Genomic DNA, 26643 nt, shown 5'->3' on the forward strand with positions numbered 1-26643 from the left:
GACTCACGCACCAGTGCAAGTAATCCTCAGTAGGATTAGTAATGGATATAGTAGACTGCCCATCAAAAGTTAAGCAATGGGCTAGTTCAAGGTGCTGAAAGAAAATCAGAGTGGTGCTACCTATCATTCCAGCACTCATGCAGTTGATTCAGGATTGATAATTCAAAGTCAGACTGAGCTACGGAATTAGATTTGACTCAAAGAGATTTCTTCCTGTCAAAATCCAAACAATCTTAGTTATAGAAATGGAAAGCTAATACTAAAATTCACATGAATTGTTAATGGGCCCCAAATAACCAAACAATGTAGCATAAGAGCAAAGTAATCAAAGAAGTGTAGCAAGGACCTAAGAGTATACATATGAAATAAACCCATATATCTATGGTTAAATGATTTGGAAAGATGCCGATACTATGTAATGAACAGAAGATTAACTCCTAAACAAATGGTGCTTAGTCAAGTAAATAGGCATATATAAAAGATAAAGCTGGGCCCCCCATCACAGACAAAAATTTTCTGAAAATAGGTTAAAAACCTATGTAAGCTAAATAGGCAAGCTAAAAACATTAGAAGAAAACACAATAAACCTCTATGTCTTGGAATTTAGCTTAGAAGTCTAACCAACAAAGAAAAAGATCAATTTTATCAAGATCACAAACTTCTATGCATTGAAGAACATTAGTCAGTGTGAAATGGCAATCTCCTGAGGAGAAGAAAGTATTTACAAACATATTGGTAAGGCCTTAGTATCCAATTTATGAAGAACTCTAGCAATTCAACAATAAAAGGACAACTCCAATAAGCACATCAACAAGTTTGGGATTATTAGGCACTAAGGAAAGACAAAGCAAACCTACAATGACAGTGTGCACACATTATTAGGATGGTTCAAAGACAGATAAATACTATTGGGTCCTCCTATACTGTTAGTGACAATTTTTATTTTATTTTTTTTCAAGACAGGATTTCTCTGTAGCTTTGGAGCTTGGCCTGGAACTAGCTCTTGTAGACCAGGCTGGCCTCAAACTCACAGAGATTCGCCTGCCTCTGCCTCCTGAGTGCTAGGATTAAAAAAGTGTGTGCCACCACCGGCCGGCTAATGACAATTTTTAAGTGGTGCAGTCACCTTAGAAGTTTTATGGCCTATAGTCTCAATCCTAGCTCTTCACGAAGAACTGAGAACTGACCTGTACATATATGGTCAGAGCAACACTATTTAGAGCAGCAGAAACAACCCAAGTGCCCATCAAGGGATGAATAAACAAAAGGTCATTTATCCATACACTGAAATATTATTTAACCTTTAGAAGAAATGAAATACTGGTACATACTACAACATGAAAAAAAAAAACTATACTAAGTGAAAGAAGCCAGACATAAATTATCACATACTGTATTCTATTACCATACACTATTCAGAATAAGTAAATCTAGAGAATAAAGTAGAACATAAACAGAATAAAATAGAACATAAACAGAATAAAGTAGAACAACATAAACAGAATAAAGTAGAATAACATAAACAGAATAAAGTAGAACAACATAAAGAGAAATGGGAAGCGACTACTCAAGGACTAGAGTTTTATTTTACAATCCAGTGTTTTGGAGACAGGTGGCATATTTACATTAAGAATGTGCTAACTTGGGCTGGAGAAACAGCTCAGAGGTTAAGAGCATTGACTTCTGTTCCAAAGGTCCTGAGTTCAATTCCCAGCAACCACATGGTGGCTCACACTGTCCACAAAAATATTGGCAAATAAATATTTACAGCAAATTATTTATACTAGCAAAAAAAATAGTAACAACCAGTGTCTTTCAAGGATATTCTATCTACACTAATACATACTACAAAATGTATACTACTAAAAGGCATGCTGTGGATAAATAAGCTACAGCAAATCTATAGAAGAGTATTATTCAACCAAAAGGGGGGAAGATAGACAGAGAGAGAGAAAACAGGTTGAATTCTTTTATCTGAAATGCTTGGGTCAAAAATAAAGCACTTCAGATTTGGGAGTCTTAGAATTGTAGAATATTGCATGTGTATATGAGGTATCTTACGAAATGAGATACAAATCAATACATTAATGTGCCTGTAGTTTTCTTAAAGATCTATGTTTATTTATATGTATATTGTATATGTGTATGAGTGATGCCATGTGTGCAGGTAGTCGCTGAAGCCAGAAAAGAAGGTGCTGGGTCCTCTAGAGCTGGAGTTATAGGCAGCTGTGAGACACCTGTTGTACAAAAACAGCACTCTTAACCACTCTTTTAACTTGTGTCTATACTTTAGCCACATCTATTTGTCACAAGACAAAACATGGAATTTTATACTTGTGGCATCATGTCAGCACTAAAATTGTTGGATACTGGAGCACTTGAGACCGTTTCGCAGTAAAGATATTCAACTTACACTAATAACATACCACGACAGGCATTCTCGGATAGTGAAACTAAACACAAAAGACCGTATCATGGAACTCTATTTATATGAAATGTCTACACCAGGCAAACATAGACAAAAGGTAGATTAATGCTTATCAGGATTTAGGGGGAAGGTAAGATGAAAGAGTGGATCCTTAATGGGTAAAGGTTTCTTTATGGGACAATAAAAAGGTTCTAGTTTACTTTATTGTGCTGTGATAAAAGACAATGACCAACAGCAACTTGAGGAGTAAAGGGCTTATTGCATGCTATAGGCTATAGTCCATCATGAAGATAAGTCAGAGCAGGAACTCAAAGCAGGATCCTAGAGGCAGGAACTGAAGCAGAAACCATGGAAGGAAACTGCTTACTGGTTTGCTCAGCACAGCTCACTCAGCTTGCTTTTTTATAGAACACAGGACCACCTGCCCAGGAGCAGTACTACCTACAATGGACTGGGACTTCCCACGTTCTTATTTAATCAAGAAATGCCCCAAGGACTCACTTCTGGTCCAATCTGATAGCAGTATTTTCTCAGTTGTGGTTCACTCTTCCTGAATGACTTCAGCTTATGTCAAGAAACTAGCCAGCACAGTAAAGTTAGGAATAAAACTAGCGTTAACTTCACAACTCCGTCCGTGTCTACTCTAAAGTCACTAAATGTGTGCTTCACTGACTTTATAGTGTATAAAAATTTCAGTTTTCTAAAGGTCAAACTTTCTTTTTCTTTTTTTTCTGAGACAAGGTTTCTCTGTGTAACAGCCCTGGCTGACCTGGAACTCATTCTGTAGACCAGGCTGGCTTTGAACTCACAGAGATCTACCTGCCTCTCCCCAAGTGCTAGGATTAACGGTATATGTCACCAATGCCTCGCTAAATGTTAAACTTTTTAAAGTCAGTTTACAAACTGATTGAGAAAATCCTTTTAGATTTGTCCTAATAATTGAAGGAGTGCTGAAATGACTGAAATAAAAGGCAAAGGAAAACGTACCACAAGCTACACTAAGCCACAGCCTCAGGCTGATGCCATCTGCACTGGAATCTCAGCATGAAACGGTGGAGGTTTGGATTACACACCTACAGGGCTGCTCTTCCTGATTCTCAACTTAAAAAATAGTGATTAAATGTTCCAAATTGAGACACAGAACTTGTTTTAAATCTTACCTTCTTCTGCCTGCAAAGTACAACATGGTCTAAAAAGTATCAATCTTTTCTCTCCCCATTTGCTTTTCTTTTCATGCAGACTATCTCAGAAATCAGAAAGTATTAGCTAATAAATAAACTGGTACCTCTAAACACAATTCTCTCTCCCCAACTCCTTTAACTCCCGACCCCAGGGAGTCAGGAGTTAAAATTATGTGCACAACATAAGCAGTCAAGATCCAGTGTGCTTATAAGTTGACAAAGGCTGCCAAGAATGCTACCCAGGTGCTACCTGTGGTGGTACAGGCCTTCTATCCCAATACTTAGGAGGCAGAGGCAGGCAGATCTCTGAGTGGAAGGCCAGCCTGGTCTACATGGTGAGTTCTAGGCCACCCAGAGATATATAGTAAGATCCAATTTCAAAACAAACAAGAAAAGAAAGAAAATAAAACCACCCAAATCAGTATCATTGAATGGCACTGTGCTCGTAAACTCAGGAAACCCCAAATTATTCTTTTTCCAATACTATGTGTTTTAAAATTCAAAAATTCACTAATAACTTTTCAGTTTAGAATATACAAACCAGATCTTATCAGAATCTTATGTCACCTTGCTCACTTCAGATTTATAAAATCAAAACATCTAGGAATAGGATCCAGAAAATTTGTTTTCAAAATGGTTTTTCATACACTTATTTGAGAATCACTCAACAGAAAGGAACCGGCAGGAATTTAATAGGAAAGACAGAGATTCTTCCTGTCTTTGCAAAAATAGAAAATAAAGTAGAGTCTTGCTATGTATGTGCATGTCTGGAACTTACTCACTGTACTACTCCATTAAATAAGAATATGAACTATGTGCTTTATTGTTCTACATCATCAGAATAGAAATGAGAAAGATGATTTAGTGCTAAACATGGGGGAAACTAAGGTTTCTAAACTCTACTTCTTTTGTACCTGAGTAAAAAAAGAGCAAAAATTTAAATACTAAGGAACTGGACAGAGGGTGAAAAAAAAACCTGTCAAGTCAAAAATTGATCCTTTGAAAAATTCTAATATTAACACAGAGAAACGGCATGTAAGTATCACCACTGGGATGATTCCCAAGGCCTTCCGGCCTATCTACTGAAGAAAAGCCATCTTGATTTTAAATTCTTTAAACTGATTCACCATTTCCCTGATTCTTTTACTGACGCATAGTGAAAGTGAGTTAGAAAATCTCTTTAAAGTCCACGTGAAGTTTCTGCTCTGAAGATACGTAACAATTCTCAATTAGCATGAAAAAAACTATGTCATGTTTTCTAATTTTATTTACAAAAACTATTGTTTAAAAAAAAATAAAAGTCCCACTCTCTCAGGGCTTTAGAGATGCCTCAGTGGTTAAGAGAACTTGTTGCTCTTGCAGAGGACCCAAGTTCAGTTCCCAGCATGCATATGGCAGCTCACAGCCATTTGCAAGGCCAGTTCCAGGGGATCCGCTGCCTCCTTCTGGCTTCCAAAGAGCGAGCATGAGATGATAACACATATACAGACAAACCATACACGTAACATAAAAAAAAAAAAACAACTTAGAAATAAATAGAGGGAGGGGAAACTGATGCCGGCATGTAAAATAAGTATCTCATTACAATGAGCAATACCGTATCATTGAAAATCTTTAGAGACCTACTGAATGGTCTCAGTAAACAAAATGCTAAAAACAAAAATACTGTTGTGGTATACTCAAAGGCTGAACTGGTATCCTCAAATGTTAAAGCTGGAATACGCGGACACGACTGACAGAATAGAATCTATACTAACCCTGTTAAGAGACCAAGCAAATGGTCCAAAAATTATTCCTACTGCTTTAACCATTTAAAGTCCAAATAAATAACAATAAGCTGCAGGAGTGGTTGAAGTATACGGATATTCTTTGATCTATTTCTTCTCGTAATATTTATGCACTTTCCCTAGCAAAGCAACCCCCGGAATATGGAGAAATCATCACCTCAGAAGAGAACACTATTAACAAACGGAAGCACTTAAAAATCTGTATTATTAAGAGGTTGGAGAGATGATCTCAGGTTAAAAGCAAAGGCTGCTCTTCCAGAAGACCCGGGTTCAATTCCCAGAACCCACAAGGCAGCTTGGTAACCGTCTGTAACTCCAGTTCCAACCAGGCGAAGCGTTCACACACACAAAATTGAAAAAATAAAAACATAAAGCTGGGAGTGGTGGCTTGTCCGTCAAGGAAGCTACGGCAACTGGACTGCGAGTTTCAGCCAATTCAGGCTACATGGTGAATTCTTAGCCACCTTGAAACACAGAGTAGGTCCTGTCTCTACTCCTCCACCCGCAAAGTTCTGTTATTCCTTTTCAGCCCAAAGCAAGCGGTTAAAAAAAAGGGGGGGGTAGAGACAGAGAATATCTCACATATCTCCGTTACTCTAGATATTTATTTCTTCAACACTCTTTTCACTTTGTAAAAAACAAAAAATTAGCTCATCTACAGTACCCCACGTGAAAAGGCCAGAGAATCTTACGCCAAATTTGGGTCACAGCCACAAAACTATAAACACCGAAGTCATGGAGTGGTACAAAACAAACTTGGTGCTCCTGCCTAAACCCAGAACTCCAACTCCACACGGGATCGTCTTTAATCTTGCGACGCTGTACCGCTAAGGGGCCGCCGACTAGCTAGCTGCCCCTCGGCCCCACTGCGAGCCCAGAGCCGACCGCGTCCTCAGCCGCCGGAAGGAAGCGACCGACGCTCACACGCCCGCCCGCCCGCCCGCGTCCCCCGAGTGCCCTTGGGCCAAGCCGCGCCCGGCCGCAGGGCCACTCGGCCCGATGAGCGCCCGAGACACGAGGGGAGCACCGGGCGGCCGGGCGGCCTCCTTCCCGCTGACACCCGCAGGCCCTCGGCCCCGCCAGGCCGTCGCGGCCTCACCTCACCTGCGTTCCCACCACGACGATCTGAGGCAGCTGAATGATGTCAGCGCCCACCGTGTTGAAGACGTCCTGCAGTTTATTGATGACCGGGATTAGTGCCTCCATGGCTCGGAAAACACAGGACCCCGACCCAGCACGCCACTGCAATGAATGAGGACGCGGGCCACGGCCCCACTTGCTTCCTCTTCTCCTCCGCCCTCTCCTCGGGAGCCCGCACCCATTGGACCGGGCCGCCGCCTCCCAGCCCGCTCCCGGCAGGCCATGCGTCACACCGGAGATGGGGCGCAAAGTCTGCCGGGAGATGTAGTTCGGGCTGAGTGAAACACGGAGGCCTAGTCCAGAAGCTTTCAGGTTTCGACCTTCCGGAGCGGGGAGAAGGAGGCTGCGACTACGAATTTGCGTCTACGCTAGTCAAAACGCTAGGGAACAGATAGGCGAATAATAGTTGTTAAAGTGATAGGTATGAGTATGCCACCGGGAGTCGGGGCACACATCTGTAAACCGGCCTTGGGCTACTTAGGCAAGCGGATCACTAAGTCTGCACTACATAGTGAAATCCTGTTTCTAAAAGAAGAAAATATGGGAATCTACTGATTAACCAATGTCATTTCCTTATGAGAACACTTCATGAGGAACAATCAAGGACATTTTAGGAGAGTAAAATCACTTACCTTAGTCCTAGTGTGGCCACTGGGGGGCCCTATAGAACGTGTTTCCGACACAAAGGAATGGATAAGGGGCTAAACTAAGAGGCTGAGAGGGTTGGTGGGAAAGAGCTAAGATGGGTCTGTACCCTAAGGTGCCCCAGGAAATGGAAGTGGGGTGGGAGGAGGGGCTCCTGGAGGTAAGCTGTACAGGGTGAAGAATAAGTCTGGAGAAAGAGGAATAATAAAAGGTCTGGGTCCTCACCAAGAAGTAGAATCCCCAGACAGCAGAGGTGAGGTGGGAGGAGGGGTTCTGCTCCTGCAAGCAGGCTGCTTTAGTTTGAGCTAAGAGTAGGGCTGGAGAGGTTAGGAAGCAAATAATGGAGGTTAGGAAGCAAATAAAAAAAAATATTTTTAAATAGGTATGCAACTTAAAAAGTGTTAGCCAACTAATCCTCAGTCTAATACTAATACCAATCAATATCCCTGCCCCGAACTGTCATCAATATATTAGGCTTCACATCATTGAAATCACCTAACTCTTCCTCTCCCCACAGCAATCAAATGCTCCTCAGCTAGGGGTGAGACTTGGTGCTATCTTCCTTTCTCCGTGCTTAAGCCTGTACAGGTTTTGTACAGACTGTCACAATCTCTGTTAGTTCATGTGCTCATCAGATGAGCTGTGTCTGGAAAACACTGTTTTCCTGAAGCCATCCACTACCTCTGGCTCATGCGATCTCTCTGCCCCTCTTCCACACAGATCTTTGAGCCTTCTTGCAGGGATGATTGTCATATAGATGTCCCATTTAGAGCTGGACACTCCTATTCTCTGCATGTTGACAAACTGAGTTTGTGTTAATTGTCATCCACTGCAAGAAGGACATTGATGAAGGCTGACCAACCTATGACTATAGCAAATCATATCATTAGGAGGACCATGATAATAGGTTTTCCTCAAAGGTCCCAAGGCAGATCTAGCCACAAGTTATTGGCCCAATTGACAGTATCAGGTATGGATTCTATCTCCTGGAGTGGCCCTTAAATCTAATCAAAGAGTGGTTGGCTATTTCCGTGACGTTTGTGCCACTTTAGCACCAGAGAGTACCTTTTGCCAAGCAGGTTATTATTATAGCTTACAAGATTCACAGCTGGGTGAGAGTAATGATTACTCTTCTCCTTTAATGGCAAGAATAGCATCTCCCAGCACTATAAACACTGGCCAATAGGGACCAAGCTTCCAAATGTTCTATGTCTCAAGTATATGGTGTCTTTAGTAAAAAGGGTCTTATGATCATGTTCTGGAAGGTAAGCATTGACAATAGTCTATAATGTTTGGGGCCTCTAGGACTCCACTATCCAACAGATCAAAAAAAGGTAACCCATTTCTGGTATTGGAATTTTATGTGATAGCATACAGTGTCTAGTTGGGGTACTGTCCACCACTTACAGGGTAACTACATTTATACCTTTATATGTGTATATCATGTTTTATTTTTGAGGCAGGGTTTCTCTGCTTATAGCCCTGGCTGCCCTGGAACTTGCTCTGTAGATCAGGTTAGCTTTGAACTCACAAAGATCACCTTCCTCTACCTCTTTAGTTCTGGGATTAAAGACATGTACCGCCACTGCCTGGCCTATCTGTGTATCTATCTATGTATATATGTATCTATGTATCCATCCATCTATCTATATTATATAATATAAATATATTAGAAGGATTATACAGTACTAGGTTTCCATATGGCTTTTTTTTTCAACTAGCCTTTATTTCCCAAAATCCCTCCTCTATCCTACCCTCCTATTCCCTACTCAATAATATTCCATTGTGTAAATGTTTCATTTTCCGTTTATTGATTGATGGACATCTAAGATGTTTCCATTTCCTGTATATAAAGCAAAAAAGATTGTGGATTAACAGGTGTCTCGTAGTTAGAGTCATTTGACCCATGCCCAAGATTGGTACAACTGGATTATATTTGTTTCTATCTGTTTGGAGAACCCCCACATTGAATGATTTCATAGTGGCTACACTGGTGCACACTCCCACCAGCAGTCCCTTTTCCCAAATTCTTGTCAGCATCTGCCCCGCGCTCGGCCTCGCCTGCAAGAACCACGCAGGACACAGGATTCTTCTGCAGAAAGGCTTTAATCCTCTTGGGAGCTAGAGCATAAGCCACATGGCGGAGACCCAGATAAGATGGAACCCATCCCTTATAAAGGAAACAGACCCTGCTTCGGACGTGTCACTCTTGGATTGGTCAATTGTCCATAATCCCAGGTGAATGCCTCGGGAGTAGTGGAAAAATACAAACACGTGTGAGCTTTCTAGCTCACCTGGCGGTGCAGCGCCATCTATGGTGGAGAGTGTGGTTGCGGCCTTCTACAAGCATCTGAGGCTACTTGTTTTTTGATTTCTTCCCTTCCTTCTCTCCTTTCTTTCCCTTCCATTCTTCTGCCTGTTCTTTAGTAAATGAGGTCCATTTTTTAACATTAGATCAGAGTCTTTTTAGAAAATACTTTTTTATTTTATGTGTATGTCTTACTTGAATTATGTATGTGCAACACACTCATGAATGATATCTCAAGGGCTGGAGAGATGGCTCAGAGGTTAAGAGCATTGCCTGATCTTCCAGAGGTCCTAAGTTCAATTCCCAGCAACCACATGGTGACTCACAACCATCTGTAATGAGGCCTGGTGCCCTCTTCTGGACTGAAGAAAGAATACTATACACATAATAAGCAAATAAATAAATAAATAAATATTTTTTTAAAAAAATGAATGATACCTCCAAGGTCAGAAAAGGGTTTTGGGTCCCATAGAATGGGAATCATATACAGTTGTGAAGCATCATATGGGTGCTGGGAACCAAACATAGATCTCCTACAATAGCAACAAGTGTTCTTAAAGCTAAGCAATATCCTTGACCTATTTGGAATTGAATTTTATGCAGCATGAGAGATATGGATCTAGTTGCATTCTTCTCCATTCAGCTATCTGGTTTGACCAGCACTATTCTTTTCTTTCTTCCTTCCTTCCTTCCTTCCTTCCTTCCTTCCTTCCTTTCTTTCTTTCTGAAAGATTTTATTTATTTATTATGCATATAACATTTTGCCTCTGTGTATGCCTGCAGGCCAGAAGAGGGCACCAGATCTCATTACAGATGGTTGTGAGCCACAATGTGGTTGCTAGGAATTGAACTCAGGTCCTCTGGAAGAGGAGTCAATGCTCTCAACCACTGAGCCATCTCTCCAGCCCGTCCAGCACTATTTCTTGTACCAAAAGCTATTTACAGATTTGAAACATTCCCATCCAAAATCCCCACAATATTCTTCTTAGAAATAGAAAAAAAACTGTACTAAAATTTCTATGGAACCATAAAAGAACGCGGATAGTCAAAACAATCCCGAGTGGAAAGAACAATGCTAGAGGGATGACAATTCCAGATCTTAAGATCTACTAAAGAGCTAATAAAATCAATATGGTACTGGCCCAAAAGCAGGCATGTGGATTTATAGGACAAAATCAAAGACTCAAACATGTAGCTTCAACTGTTAAATATTTGACAAGAATGACAAAAATAGAAGCTGAAGAAGAGAAAACATCTTCAACAAATGGTGCTGGGAAAATAGGATGTCCAGATGCAAAAGAACAAATTAGACTCATAGTTATCACTTTGTAAAATAAACTAACTCCAAATGGATCAAAGACCTAAATATAAAACCTGAAACAATTGTGGCCTTATATCTACGGCTTCTTTTAATGCTCATGGCCTGTGTTACCGTCAAAGGCCACACGTAAGCCCAGCGTCTGGGCTGCCATCTGTGGCCTTGTTGGTGTCTGAGAGCTGTGCTGCTACTGTAACCATGCTAGTCTGTGTGGTCTGTGCTGCCTCCTGGGACCATGGTGTTGTCCAGGGTCAGGCTGATGCCAAGGGCCATTTCTGGGTCCATGGCCCTACTGTACCCTGAGTCTGTGTTGATGTCTGTGGCTCTTGTTACAACTCCCATACGGATTCCTGGGGTCTGGGCCTCCACCTGGGGCCATATTGGTGTATGAGGGCTGCCCTGCTTCTGGGGCCATGCCAATCTGGGTTGCCTGTGCTGCCACCTGAGGCCATGGTGATGACATTCAGACTTAACTGACTTAACTTTGCTTTACTTAACTCTAAATATCTGTCCTTATAGCCACAGATAAGTATAGTCCTCACCTCTCATCAGCAAACTTCTTTTTGTAATAGAAATTATTACTGAAAACCACACCCAATAAAAACGCAGGGCTGTGGAGTCCAATTAATATATCCATAAAACAACGCCTGCACCTAAGACTCAGGGAACAAAGCAGACTAGAGAGAGCAGAAAGAGAGAAGTGTGCTGTGTCAGTCTCGGGCTCCTAGCAATGGCAGAAGCTACACTCATGCAGTTTCATAAACATGACTGCCTAACATGAGCTGACCAAGGACAACAATATTCACCCAAAGTTGAAGGAGGAAAGATGGAAAGGCATCAACCCTACAGAAAGCGTTATAGGCAAGTAAAGAACTCTGAGAGTGGAAGAAGTGTCTTCTCCAGGGAAGAGCACAACACTTGGTCATCCAATACCAAATGGTAGTCCTGAAAACATAAGCCCAATTATTATACAGACTCAGCAGGCTGTATTTAGGAATATACATATATATTATATGTGTGTATGTATTGTATATATATATATGTGTGTGTGTGTGTGTGTGTGTGTGTGTTTGTGTATGTATATCTCAGAAGTCACAGGGAGCAAATAAACAACACTATGATAAGTAGTCCAAAGAGATCTGATAAAATGCTACAAAATGACAGGAATTACTACACAATTTATGATAATGTTATAATTATCACAATAATTATAGTGATAACTGAATATGAGAAAGACTAATCAAATGAATAAGAAAGTAATATCCATCTTTTGGCTACTCCTAGAAACATACTCAAACACCAACAATAGAAACTTCCTTAGGATAAAAGCCAGGAGAAAGATATTCTAAACAAATAGATCTAAGAAACGAGAAGACGTAGAAGAAATAAAACAATCAAACAGGTGAAGGAAATAGAGGCAATAAAGAAAACACAAACAAAGGGAATTCTGGAAATGGAAAATCTAGGTAAACGAACAGGAACTACAAATGTAAACATAACCAACAGAATACAAGAGATGGAAGAGGGAATCCCAGGCATTGAAGATACGATAGAGGAAGTAGATTCATCAGTCAAAGAAAATGTTATATCCAACAAATTCTTAGCACAAAACACCCAGGAAATCTGGGACACCATGAAAAGACCAAACCTAAGAATAATAAGAAGAAAAGAATGAGAATAACCCCAGTTCAAAGACACAGAAAATATATTCAACAAAATCACAGACAAAAGCTTTCCCAACCTAGAGAAAGATATACCTATGAAGGTACAAGAAGCTTATAACACCAAATATACTGGATAAAAAAGTTCCCTAGTTATATAATAAAACGCTAAATATACATAATAAAGATAAATATTAAGAGCTGTCAGGAAAAAGGTCAAGTAACATACAAAGGTAGACCTATCAGAATTAGAGCGTTCAAGTCTTCCTGTTGTATGTTGCTGGATTCTGGTGTTGACACGTTGTTTTTCAGATTGTTGGAGGAATTCTTGTATTGGCGCCTGCCCATCTCTTCCTTCAAATGCCCTCCTGAAGGACGGATCTCCTGAAGTACAGGATCCGGGCCACTTGCTGTCCAGAGACCTCTCAGGCAAAAGGGCGCGTTGGCTGGGTGCAGACTCAGTGGAACAAAGAAAGTCCTGCAGCAGTTGCCCTCACCATTTTGTCCCCAACCCTCAGCCCCGAAGCAGGCTGAGCTGGGAGATCCTATGACCCCCGCAGATGGAAAAAGGTGCAAACTGGGATGGAATAAGAAGAGTAAGGCAGTAGCCACGGGGACGCCCCCGCTGAATGGCCAGAAAGTTTATGGGGAATGGAGGATGCCTGAGCTCCTCTCTGCCATCTTTGCGAAAGGTGACAACTAGAGAGGCAGAACTCGTCGCTGGAAAGAGCAAGGAACAGCAGAGAGAGGGAGGTACTGGGCGAGAGGAGTGGAGGACATCTTTTAATTCCTTAAACATTCTGAATATTATTCTCTCATCAGGCATTCGGCTAAGATTTTGTTCACTCTTGGGCTGCCGAATCATTCCAACGTTCTCTTCTGTGGTCTCCACCTGTGCTCCTGGAATGCTATTCCGAAAGCCCCTATTCGGGCTGCATCTTGAAATGTCTTCCCATCCAAGAAATTTGTAAACCACTGCTATCTAGAGCCCCACCCAGGAGCTTAGGGACTTGAGGGTGGATCTAAGGCATCAATTGGTCCATTTAAATGGTGGCCAGGTTACCATACTGTCACAGTCTGCAAACCTTTGCCTTAACTAAATGATCTCTAATATTAGCAAGGAGGACCCAATGCCTCGTTTGGACAGGTAATACATTTTGTGACATCTGCGTCACACCATTCTTCAAGAAAGAGTTTATGTCGGAAGTCACAACAGTAAAAGACAGAACCAAGGGTTTCCTGCCAGCCCTCCCTTTCCTCACAAAGCCCTTTCTGCTACAAGCTGCTTACTCTCGATATTCTTCTGAGAAGCAGCAGCCTGATGGAGGACAGCTAAAACTCTGCCATGGGCCTGCTAAGACAGTCTTCATTGTAACACTGTGTCCTGCGCAAAGTTTGAGAAGCCCTTAATTATCACACACTGGCGCTCTCTCCACAACTCCACCCAGAAAAAACCTGAATTCAAACAAGTCATGCTGATGAGCCAAGAACTGCGTTTACTGTATTGCTTTCTTAGGCTGAGGCCAATTGCTTTTGCCAATAGTGTTTGCTGAACTGTGACTTGGTTCTTTTCAGCCTAAAAAAAGCTGATAAACTTCTATGAAATGGGATTTCTGGAAAAGTTTTACTCGTGATGTCACATTTGAAAGTTTCTTAGAATTTTCTTTAGGTTGTTGATGCCTGGAGACTGGAAGTATCAATATCCTTTTGGAATAACCTTTTTTTTTCTGATCAGAAAGTCAAAATCATGCACATTAAACACACACATTCCCAGAAGAATTAACAGCCAAGGCTCCAGAACCAATTTAAGGATATCTTTATTTACAAGATACAAATATTTCATATTTAACAAGAATTGAAGAACTTAATTTTACAATGTTTTCGATTATCTGCCTTTATGATTAAATATACAGATGTTACACTATATATACACTATGTCCAAGTATTTTACATTCATACCACTGGAAAATTTGGTGTTTATTTTTTCACATTAGAGTCAACTATAATATTCTGATATGCCCTACCAAACTCAGTCAACAATTCAAAAGAAAAATCAAGATAATACTTACTTTTTAAATAACAGTTATCTCTTAAAAAATGAAATACCAGTTTGGTTTTATATATGAATGGTATCTATGATATATTTGAGTCCTCAAACACTATAATATACAATGCAATCTGTCATCACAATGGGCTCTACGGTCTGTTTGTTCCCAAACTTGTCTTTACTTTGTATTTAGTATTCACCTATTAAAATATATTAACATATAACTTAATATTTTATTCAATTGACTAAAATGAATTTTAGGACAAAAGATAACCTTTATGTAACTTTCAGTAAAGCCCCCCCAACAAATTAACTGTCTTATAGAAGCCATGTGTTATTTTATCTTGAAATAAAGAAAAGGCACAGCATTTGGCTATGCCCTTAGCTTAAAAAGTTGAATTTAGAATCAAAGCCAGCAGAAAATCATTTATAGAATAAAATTATCTTTTAAAAAGTTAAGAAAAAATAAAGTAATAATAAGATAGTGTCATCTATAATTTAGAGGCTAAGGCTATAGCCTGGGTCCAAGGATTTCATCAACAAATAAGTCCATGGATATCTTCTACTTGATTTCCCCTGTACAGTTTAGTGTTATTATATGCTGCTCTTCCCTGGAGACCAGTAGTCCGTTTGCCCATATCCATTCATTCCTTGTTGTTTCCATTGCTAACATCATTCCTCTCTATTTTAACAATGTAACAAGAGCAACACTGTCTCATCCTTAACTTAGCAAGATGGAGGGGCATGAGTAAAGATGGATTATAACATTAAATACATGTGAATAATTTTTGTTAACATACTTAAATTAAAATTTACATAACAGTTTGTTCCTTTGGTGAGAATTGAAGAGTAATAATTTTTATATTTATACATATACATATAAAGTCACAGATGGGGTTTTTAGATAGGATCTAGTGGTCTAATACTCTCTCTTTTTTAAATCTAGGGAAGCTACAGTTTGATAGTTATATTAAAATAAAAAGTAATTTGATTCTAATGAAACTAAGAAAGAAGAAGCTACAGGATCCACTACAGATATCAACATAATCCCAACAAGAAGAACTCTTTAGCCACAGTTCTTGTATTCATACACTCTCGAAGAACACAACACTAAGATATTCCTGTTTGTCAAATTTTAGATTATAAATACCATGTGCTTATCTTAGATCTAGTAACATGAACATCATGTGATGTGGGAAAGTAAAGTTACTTTCTACTCTGTATAGCAGCAGAGATAACTGCCAAAATAAGACCTGTGCTTCCTAGCCATCTATTTGTTCTCATTCATGCTCATTTGTGGTGAGAACACACTGCAGGGAGCTCATGATTAGCCACACAGTGCAGACAAAATGCTCTGGGTAACTTAAGACTTTAGAGATAAACAAATGATACCTGAAAATAATTGAAGGACAGAAACCACTTCTATCTCAAGGAGGAGGAGAAAGAAAAACGGAATCATGAACTCCAGAAGTATTTTTGGGAGACGGTTTCTAGAAGGCATCAGTGACTCTTCAATAACCCTGAAGTACCATGGAATTGACAGTTTTTTTTTTAAAACAGTTGTGACTGCAACAACGACTGTTTAGAAAATTCTACAGGAAACATTTACAAGGTTAATTCTTATAACTAAAAACAGTTGGTGTAGGTCACCCAAGAAAGATAGTATGGCAGCCTTTGTGTTGAATTCAATTCACAGAAAACACAACACAGCTGATAGAACAGATCAGAAGAAACTAACTGCTTCACTAATTGTATTATTTGCAAAAATTAAACAGAGTTGACAGAATCTGAAACCATGGAACAATGCCCTCCGTTCCTCCCTTTCCCTGTGCTCAACAATTTCAATTACCACATCACTCCTAGAAAGTTGATTCTCTTAGGGCCTTAAGGTTTCGGCATAAACTCATACCTGGAGAGTCTTATTGCTTGGCATTACTACAAAAGTGGCTAGTGGCATTTGTCATTATTGGACTCCATTTAAAACACAAGATAAAAGTATGCACCACACCTCACATTTCCCAGATGGTAGACCTTCAACAAAGCAACATTTCAGTTGAAAGGGTGGAATGCCTTGAATGACTAACAGTTTTTACCAAATAAATATTTTCTTATGTTTGAAAGAAGGGCACTTTTCTTGAAGATGACTTTTGAAAGCACTGAATTAGTGGAAACAACAAACTAAGAACTATGCATAACATTTATTTGAATAGGAGAGCAATGGATATTTTCAGGCTCAATTTATCACGAAACCTCAGCTATCTTAGAAAGAGGGTTAATTATCCTAATAACCTCTCAAATTACAGCTTTTTTGAATCAATTTTTAAAATATATGTATACACGCATGTTATCCATGCACGTGTTCACATGTACTTAGGTAGTTGTGCAGATGTGTAGAGAGCTGAGTTTCATGTCAGGTGACTTCCCTAGCACCTCTCTACCTCACTGGGGCAAGGTTATGCGCTGTCCTTATACTCCCTGCTTTTGCTCTTCTGGCCTGAACCTGCACCAGGGTTTCTTGCCCCTGCCCCTGGCGTGCTGGGCCATGCTTGCCTGTCCTGACCCTGCACCAGGGTTTCCTGCCCCTGCCCCTGGCATGCTGGGCCATGCTTGCCTGGCCTGACCCTGCACCAGGGTTTCCTGCTGCCCTTGCTGCGCTGGGCCATGCTCACCTGGCCTTCGTGTGGGTTCTGGAGAGCTGACTGAATTCTGTTTCTCATCTTTGCATAGAAGCCTCCTTAGGCCCAGAGTTGCGGTTTTAAGACGTAACTAATATATCACTTTTCTTCTCCTATTGAAATTATTAGCGATTCTCTTGAGAGCGAGATGGGGCAGCTGCTCACTGTGCTTGGCTAAGAGTACGTCCGGGCAGAGCAGTAAAGGAGGCGACTGAAATGGCCACAGCCCCTCTTCTGGAACTAATATTCCTTATTTAATGAACAATAAGAGCATGCTAACGTCTTCTTTATGAGTATCAATAATCTAAGTTAAGCAACACTGAGTATCTATCCACATTACTTCTATACAAGAATTTTCTAGTAGGCAAACAAACTGTCTTCTTGCCGATCAAATATATTTTTTAAGTAATCTGACATAAATCTTCTAAGTGGGATATCCCATTCATTATTCTATTCATATTTACAAAAGTAATCTTTATTTTGATAGTCATTCTACAATTTCACTGCTTCTCTTTTCTTGAGATATGAAAAGTAAAATCACAGGTCTAGTTATTGTTTCATTTTGCCAACAGGTACCCTGCACACCTGCCTCTTTTTCTCCCATCCAAAGGCAGCACCAATGTTGACAACCAGAAAAGAGAAACAATGTACAATTTCTTTTTATTTGGCCCTCATTTAGTAGCGAATAAGAAGCTGGCTTTTTGTTTCTCCTATTGGTGGCTCTGAGTAGATGATTTGATGTTAATAATCAGGTATGGTATTTCATGGATGAAGGGAACCTAACTGGTTCCCTTGCTCCTTTGGAGTAGGAAAAAACAAGAGACATTTCTTATGCAGCCTGGGCTGTTTAAATGTGTGGTGGTCTCAAGTGTAGCCCTTAAAAAGACTGTGTGTGGTGGAGACATTCTTGTGGATTCCAAGGAATCTGTACAGTAAAAGAGTTAATGTTTAGAGTATGAAAAACTGAGGGAAAACCTCTATTACGAGAAAACTATTAAAAGTTAAATAGGCAATTCAGTGTGCGATTTCAGTCACAGACTAATGGAAAGCAGACTGTAACAGACAGCCAGAGTTCATCTGAGAGTCCACGTGGGATAAAAAGAGAGAAAAACCCTACTTTCTCCAATGCTTCGCACCTCCTGGAAACCTGCACTGTTGACTCTGCAACACTGATTTTCGCTCTTTTTTCTAGCGCATGAGTCAGCAGGAGTTTTCTCTCCTAGCTGTCTATGTCTTCTCCCAAGTGAGCCGGCACACGTATGAGCTGTGCTCTGTAACTGACAAAAGGAAGGCTCCCACAGCAGTCTTACGTGTTCATCCTATGTAGTCCCCATTTCCACTCACGATATTCTTATAGACAGGAAAACACTAATGTTTTCCACATATCCCAGGTCTGTATATGGTTACATGTCTTATATAGTTCAAGTTTTAGTAAAAGGTTTTGTACATGATGACATTAAATTACTAAGACGATTATGTTATTGTAAAAAGTAAAATAATCCATACATTTTTTTTATCTCAGTGACCAAAGTGCACTTAAGTTGAGAATAGTCGGAGTAGATAAGATAATAATGTTTAGTTAACATTAACTAAACCCCCATCTTTTATTTAAATAAGTATTAATAGCACCTTCTAAGAGAGGCACTGTTTTAAAGAGGTACAGAACAAAAAAAAAATAGTACTCTAAAAATACTGTTGGAATTCAGACTCTATCCTACACCACATAAATTACTGCTACTTTACTATAAAAATATCAGTACATTTGGATTCCAATCAGTTCAACATAAATCACCAAAATTTTCTTCTTAAGTTTAGAACAGCGCTGAGTTCAGAGATAATATAGGTTTTACACTTAAAAACTGAGCCAGAGCTAAAACAGAACTAAAGCTGAAGAGAAAAGCTCACATGTTCATACTTATTTTCAATACGCTATACAAGTAAATTGATTTCTATTTTAGATATTTTATTATTAGGAGTAATTCTACAAAACAAGTATTATCTTAAGTCAAAAAGCGGGAACATTAGCAACCTATATTTTTTTGTGTTGTATAAGAACAGAAACGATTTCTGTAGCATGAGACTTACAAACCAGACAAGTTCACACGATACTCTACACTGTCCCTGTACTTTCTATCATAGACTATTTTGGTTGCACGGAGGTATATCCTTTCCACTGTTACGAGTCCTACATGTGAACAAGACATTGAAGGGTTTCTTAACGAAAGGCCCATTTATCACCAGGTAGTGACACAATCAGTTGACATCGGTTCCCCACCCCCTCAAGGCCAACGTACATAGTTAAGGAATAGCTTATCAAATATGTTCCACTTTACACATTATTTCAGAACTTCAACAGAAGAATGGCCCTGCACATTGATTTTATTAAGAGTATACAAACACATTTAAAAAGTCCCCAAAAGATGTCTTTATGAAACCAGAGTTTTCAATGTAAAGTGCTAAGAGACAAGGACGGAGAGTTGGGGCGTCTCGAGCTATCTGTCTTACTTGAGACTCCACACTGGCAGCTGCTGGAGTTTAGCATTCTGACTTTTTCTTGGGTCCTGGGAGGTTGTTCAAGGTGTCTAGATGCTCACTTGGGCCGTCTGGTGTCTCCCCTGTGACAGCTAGAAGGATGACTTTCAGCCATTTCTGCTTCAGTTCCTCATTGTCCGCAGCAAAGCTGTGCACAGACTTGGACTGGGTCAGTTTGAAACTGTGTGGCAGATCTGCACTCTTTGGCATGTCGTCCACAATGTAGCCCAGGAGTGGTATGGTGGCCTGCGCTCTGACGTCCTAAGCAAAGGATATTGTACATATGAGTGTGCATCATATTGTTACAGAGTTACATGTGGTCCTTGCCACACAAAACTCTCTTCTGATACTGCTGCCCAGGTCCTCACTCTATGGACTCTCTTTGGACAAAGAGTGATTTTAGTGTCTATGGGGTCCGTGCCAATACTGACAGAATGGAATGGACGTGGTTATAGTGTCTATGGGGTCCATGCCAATGCTGATCAGAACAGAAAGAATGTGGTTATAGTGTCTATGGGGTCCATGCCAATGCTGATCAGAACAGAATGAATGTGGTTATAGTGTCTATAGGGTCTGTGCTAATGCTGACAGAATGGAATGGATGTGGTTATAGTGTCTATGGGGTCTGTGCTAATGCTGACAGAATGGAATGGATGTGGTTATAGTGTCTATGGGGTCTGTGCTAATGCTGACAGAATGGAATGGATGTGGTTATAGTGTCTATGGGGTCTGTGCTAATGCTGACGGAATGAAATGGATGTGGTTATAGTGTCTATGGGGTCCGTGGTAATGCTTATTAGAACAGAATGAATGTGGTTATAGTGTCTATGGGGTCCGTGCTAATGCTGACGGAATGAAATGGATGTGGTTATAGTGTCTATGGGGTCCGTGGTAATGCTGATCAGAACAGAATGAATGTGGTTATAGTGTCTATGGGGTCCGTGGTAATGCTGACGGAATGGAATGGATGTGGTTATAGTGTCTATGAGGTCCGTGCTAATGCTGACGGAATAGAATGGATGGAGCAGAGTTGACACCCAGATGAGCCGGGAAGTGTTGGTGTGGCACCTGCTCCTGTGGGCAGCTTATCGGATCCTGTGCACTTCTCCACTGAGTGAAGAGAGGAGACCGAGGCAAATAACAAACAGCCTCTTAAAGTTTAAGCCAGCAAGCATTACTAAGAATTAACAATGATATTGCCTTTAATGATTCATTCAAGTTATTTATGGACAGGAAAAACAGAAAAGTAGAATAAGATGTATACCTTGGCATTTTTAGGGATTTTCTAAAAAAAAAAATTACTAGTTCTTGATGTAGGATGAAGCTTAAATTTGACAAATTTAATTCTTTATGTTTTAAAAGTGAATGAATGCATAATTGGTTTATGTGTTGTTCACTTTCAAAGCTTGTTCTGGAAGCTAAACTGGCATTAGGGCGACCCCAGGTGTCCAGCTTAGCTGTATATGGTTCATAAAAACTTGTTACTGAGTTTAGTATTGATTTAATCTTAACACAAGATTTATGTCAATTCTCTCGTCCTTTCAAACTACTTTGTCCTTAGGTCTTGATCACTATCAACAACAAAACCAACTACATGACACATCTCACGTCTCCCATCATTACCCGGTGTGCAAATGCCCTGCGTTTCCCATCGTTACACCAGTGTGCAAACATCCCATGTTTCCCATCGTTACACCGGTGTGCTCCCTCTTTACTTCCCTTTCCTTCTCCTCACTCCTGTGTTCCTACTCAACTGACCTTTCCTCATTCACTAAATAAGGAAAAGAGACGAAAAGAGACCAACCATTTACCCAGTGAATAATACGCAGGTATAAAAAGAACCATCTATTTAAATCAACCAAATTGGTTTTAGTTTTCATTATTTTTAAAGTTGATAGGACACAGTGATACTGCCTGAGCTCTTTTGTCTTCCTGAGGATCAGTGTCCCCGTGCCCCACTCTGCCCTGGCCATGTCATTAACATATACGTGGCTTAGTTACCTGAGGAGCGCCATACATGTACAGCACTAGGGGGTCTTGCTTGGGGATCACACACCATATTTTCTGCCAAGGTTTTGACTTCTCCATGTATTGGAGAAAACTGCACACTTCACTATTTCCTGATACTTCTGCTGATTCAATCTAGAAAATACAATGAAGAGAAAGAATAAACCCAACAAATCAGATAGGGATGAAACATGCCTTAAGGGAAACAGATATAATGCACAGTATATTTATATAACACGTCTTCCTGAGTTACCCTCCAAAAAGACAGATTTACATTTACTAGTTTTTCTCTATTATGAGATGAAAACCTATTGAGGTTATCTTTAACTCTCTGTATTACTAGACTTTGTCCTTAAATAGTCAACATTTATCAACCATTTACCACAGAACTTCTTTTTGCTTGAGACGTGTAACATGATGGGGGCCGGCTTGTTTGTGTTTTTCTGCCCTGCCCAGTCCCCCCACTGCCACAAGTCCCAGACAAAAGATCTAAGGGCTGTCAAGAAGGTAATTCAACCTATGGGCCCTCTACAGTCTGGACTTCCTCTGCCTTCTCTGTTACCCAAAGAGTGGCCTCTTATAGTTACTGACTTGAAGGATTGCTTCTTTACCATACCTTTACAAGAAAAGGATAGAGAAAAATTTGCCTTCTACTTATAATAACTCCCAGCCTACTAGGAGATATCAGTGGACTGTCCCCCCAGCTGTTTAGCCCCAAAGAAAATAACACAGAGGACTCCATAAATTATAAAGCTGATTGGCCCATTAGTTCAAGCTTCTTATTAGGTCTTGTAGCTTATATTAACCCATTATTCTGATCTATTTTAGCCATATGGCTCAGTACCTTTTTCAGTGGGGCAGATCACATCCTGCTGCTTCAGTGGTCTGGGCAGGAGTGGGAGGAATCAGCTTCCTCCTTCCCAGAATTCTCCTGCTCTCCTTGCATCATTTCCACTTCCTGTCACCTACACCTCCTGCCTGGCCAATCAGCGTTTATTTAAAACATGATTGACAGAATATAGACAATTTTCCCGCACCAGAGACGTGTATTATTCTCACCAACACTGAGAAGCTAAGTGCTTCCATTGTTTCTAAAGCTCAGAATTTTTAATCAGATTCCCCAAGAATATAAATTTGGAATTTGGTGTGCTAGAATTTGTGCTCAGCCAGCCTGAATCAAGACACTGAACTTATGGCCCTAATGATCCAATAAGGCAAGAGTTAGAAAGGCAAAAGGTGACCTTCAGCCCTCTGCCCTCACAGGCTGTAACTGGAAGCTGTGACCTTCAGTGCTCTGTCCTCACAGGCTGTAATTAGAAGCATCTCACTAGAGCAAACTTGTGAGGCAAAAGCTTTCTGCTTTGCTTACTAATATGTTAAGTACTAGATAAATGGGAAATGAATATTTAACTAAATGTTTTGCTTCTATTCCTATGCAAAAGCTTTAGGACAAGGCTGGTACTCAGCTTTGTCTACAGGGCACAGCGATGGAAGCCAGATAAGGATGTGTACATATATAGGGAAACCTACTGTGGAGCCTTTCTTGTGCCACTAATATGTGCTCAGAATGTTAGTCAGCAAACTTTTTCTACAAAAAGTTGGAGTCCAAATCAAGGTTATAACAAAAGTACTTACATGAAGAAAGCAAAAGAACAACAACAACAACAACAACAACAAACCCCAACCAACCAACAAACCAACAAAACAAACAATCCCCCCAAACAAAACAACAAAAAAGAAAGCAAACAAATCCCCACTAAGTTTTATTTATAAAATTAAAAATATGCAGCCTCTTATATAATATGGGTCTAGCACTAAAAATGTAAGTCACTGGGGAAATGTAATGTTTTCCTCTCAAACTCCTCAAACTCCAACACACAAACGGGCACAGTGTCCCAGTACTTGGGAGGTTATGGGAAAAGGATCGGAGGTTCGAGGTCACTCTTGGTTTTGGGAGACACTCTCTCAAAACAACAGCAGCAGCAGCAACAACAAGAACAACAAAAACAAAACAGCAAAGGAAAAGCCATTCGTTTTCTGATGGTACCTGTAGTTAATCCTGACTGTCAGCCCGAACAGATCTAGTATTAACTAGGCATGAGAATTTGGGCAGGTCACCTTGGACATTTCCAGGAATCACTGAACTGAGAAGACCCTTCTCAGATGGGCAGCAGCTCAGACACCCCAAGGCCAGAGGAAAGTAGTGCTGCTTGGCTGCCTTCCCTTCCTGCTGCTGAGGGCATGTCGTCTCCCATGGTTGTTGCTGCTGTCATTTTCTGACTCTGGAATCTAGCTTCTTGGCTTCCAACCTGAGCTGAAGATTAGCAACTTTCCAAGAATCGTTCGGGGCTTCCAGTGCCAGACTGGGATGGTTGAGGCAGTGAACTGAGCAGCTATGAGGTTCTCTTGGCTTCTTCCATATACAGATGGCCCTTGTTGACTACCCAGCCTGTATTGTGTCATACACATTCATTTTACCAGCTCTGCTCCTCTAGAGCAGTGGTTCTCGACCTGTGGGCTGTGACCCTTAAGAGGGCTGAACAACCGTTTCACAGAGGTTGCCTAAGACCATCAGAAAATGCAGATATTTACATTACAATTCATAACGGTAGTAAAATTACAGTTATGAAGTAGTAACAGAAAATAACTTTATGGCTGTGGTCACAACAACATGAACAACTGTATTAAAGGGTTGCAGCGATAGGAAGGCTGGGAACCACTGCAATAGAGAACCCTGCCTGAGAGTGCATGATTATTGATTTCCATGGATAAGTAATGATTTGGATATGATCAAGGCGTGGCCCTAGGTAGTTTAAGAAGCATCAACCAAATGACAATCTGCAAGTCAGCTCCAGTCCAGCACTGTTTTGTATGTCCCATAAGCTAATAATTTGACAAACATTTATAACCAACTTGATGATAGGAAACACTGAGTAAGGTACCATCCTCCCTCAAAAAGGTTAGTTCTGAATAACAGGTCCAGATTAGAAAAATTTATATACTAAAACAATATATTTTGGAATGTTCCTACCCCGCCAAAAAAACAAAAACAAAAAAACACCTAAACAATGGCGCAGTGGTTTGAAAGACAGGAAGAAGCTTACAGGGTTGGGGAGATGGCTCAGCAGGTGACACCCTGAAAATAGGATAGGAATTCTAGTCCCAGAAACCCATATAAATGCAGATAGGTATGGTGACCTGCCTGTACATCCAGACTTGGAAGATGGAGACAGAGGACTCCCAGGAGCAGGTTGGTCAGCAAGACTAGCCACATCATACTTGTGAGCTCCGGGTTTGTTTGAGAGGCCCTGCCTCAATGAGTAAGGTGGAGGAGCAATTGAGGACAATTCCTGATGGCAACTTTGGGCCTACATATGCACGAGCACTCATGTGCACATATACCTCAAAACATGTGTTCACACACATCAAGAACTTGCAGACTCACAAACACTACAGACACATACAAAATGTGGAAAAGAATGTACAAATATATTGAGCTAAATGCCTTAAGTTTTGTCACTAAAAAATTGTTCTCTCCCTTAAGAGGCCTCTGGAAACCACCGCTTTGGCCTCTTGGCCTGTAAAGTGTTTCCTCTGATCTGCTCACAAAAGGCTTGGCCTCTGTTCTAGAGTGTACAGTACACAGGTTGGAGCAGGGGAAGGGCTCAGACAGGCTCTATGTGTGCGTGGACATGCTGATTTTCTACTTCCAGAGACTATATTTTTTGTTTGATTACATAAATTAACCCAATTGATGATTTTCCCTAAGCACAAGGTTTTCTAAAAAGCTAAAGGTTTTTTATTTTATAAAAGCAGCCTAAACCTTTTCTTTAAGAAACATGGTATCAGGCGCACTCTACTCTGTCACACTCGTCAGTGATTTCTACTAAAGCCTTGAGGTTCTGGTCCTGGGCTCCAAAGAAGAATATCTCCCCATTTTTCCACCAGTAATGGCTATATCCTAAGAGAATTTAGACTTACAATTTTAGCTTGTGGGCTCACAATTTAACCTCAAACAAACATTGAAGTTTAAGATCCTTTCTCAGTTAACAAATGACTTTTGTATTTTTCTTGCAAATGCTCAGTACGCAATTACTGATATTTATGACTTTGGATGTAAAAAATTTAATTCTATTTCTAGGTGACCTTGACCTCACCAGCACAAGGCCTTATTATACAGATTACTCTTATTTTGTCAATGCATCTTTCAATGTAAATCCATTTCAGACACAAGCTATTTTAGTCTGAATTAACTCTAAAATATGAGTCAAACTTACTGGAGACGGGCTTTGATGGTCACGAAACTGTTGCCCTGGCTATTACATTACCACAAAGAAGTGGTCTTTTAACACAGCAAGCTAAGTAGTGTTTTAGGAAATAAAACAGTACTTTATCCAAATTTGAAAATTTTCATGCAATGGTTTTCAACATTAATATATGATGAAATTGAAAGCTTTCCATGAAGGACACATGTACTCATCTGAACATCTTACTTTCTGTAATCAGGGAAGAGACCAAGGCCAACAACTAAAGCAGAAGCATGACTCTTGCTCACTGTCAGCCTGGTGCTAATGCAGCAAGAATAAGCACATTGTCTGTGCTCCTTATGACCAAGACAGTGTTATCTGAGAATACAAAGAATTGACCAAGTTTACCTCCAGGATCCCCTTTCTTTTCTTCTCTTCACTGTCTGTGAATCCACTTATTATTTGGTAGCAGTCTTTACAGACTTTGTTCAATCTCCCACCGTCGTACTCAAGCTGGGCTTTGTAGTCAGAACATTTCCAGCAAACCACCTTTAATTTTATAAAAGGACATTCAAAATAAATAAGTAGATTTAAGAAAATTATATTCAGGAAATAGTCATCCATACACAAGAAACTTAATTACAAAAGTTACATTTTTATTAGTCTA

General features: G+C 40.3%; 2 protein-coding genes across 24 annotated transcripts in view; both read right to left on the minus strand.

Moving 5' to 3' along the window:
* Positions 1 to 6732, minus strand: part of Dnm1l (dynamin 1L) — a 50862-nt gene extending 44130 nt beyond the window's left edge. For 9 of the 16 annotated variants that reach the window (XM_085684864.2, XM_085684846.2, XM_085684833.2 and 6 more), the window contains exon 1: positions 6501 to 6729. In XM_085684864.2, coding sequence (XP_085540990.2) covers positions 6501 to 6602 — 102 coding nt within the window. In that variant the 5' untranslated portion in view covers positions 6603 to 6729. Of the gene's footprint in view, positions 1 to 6500 lie in introns of all 16 variants that reach the window. The other 7 variants (XM_085684885.2, XM_085684828.2, XM_085684830.2 and 4 more) reach the window with 3 other exon arrangements.
* Positions 6733 to 14267: 7535 nt separating this feature from the next.
* Fgd4 (FYVE, RhoGEF and PH domain containing 4) overlaps positions 14268 to 26643 on the minus strand; it is a 168207-nt gene continuing 155831 nt past the window's right edge. For 7 of the 8 annotated variants that reach the window (XM_085684800.2, XM_048452431.3, XM_048452432.3 and 4 more), the window contains 3 exons: positions 26385 to 26525; positions 21724 to 21864; positions 14268 to 19983 (listed from right to left, as the gene is read on the minus strand). In XM_085684800.2, coding sequence (XP_085540926.2) covers positions 19726 to 19983; positions 21724 to 21864; positions 26385 to 26525 — 540 coding nt within the window. In that variant the 3' untranslated portion in view covers positions 14268 to 19725. The remainder of the gene's footprint in view (positions 19984 to 21723; positions 21865 to 26384; positions 26526 to 26643) is intronic. The other variant, XR_015000405.2, reaches the window with a different exon arrangement.

Source organism: Myodes glareolus, chromosome 2 (genome assembly GCF_982192425.1).
Source record: "Myodes glareolus chromosome 2, mMyoGla1.1, whole genome shotgun sequence".
Classification (NCBI taxonomy): domain Eukaryota; kingdom Metazoa; phylum Chordata; class Mammalia; order Rodentia; family Cricetidae; genus Myodes; species Myodes glareolus.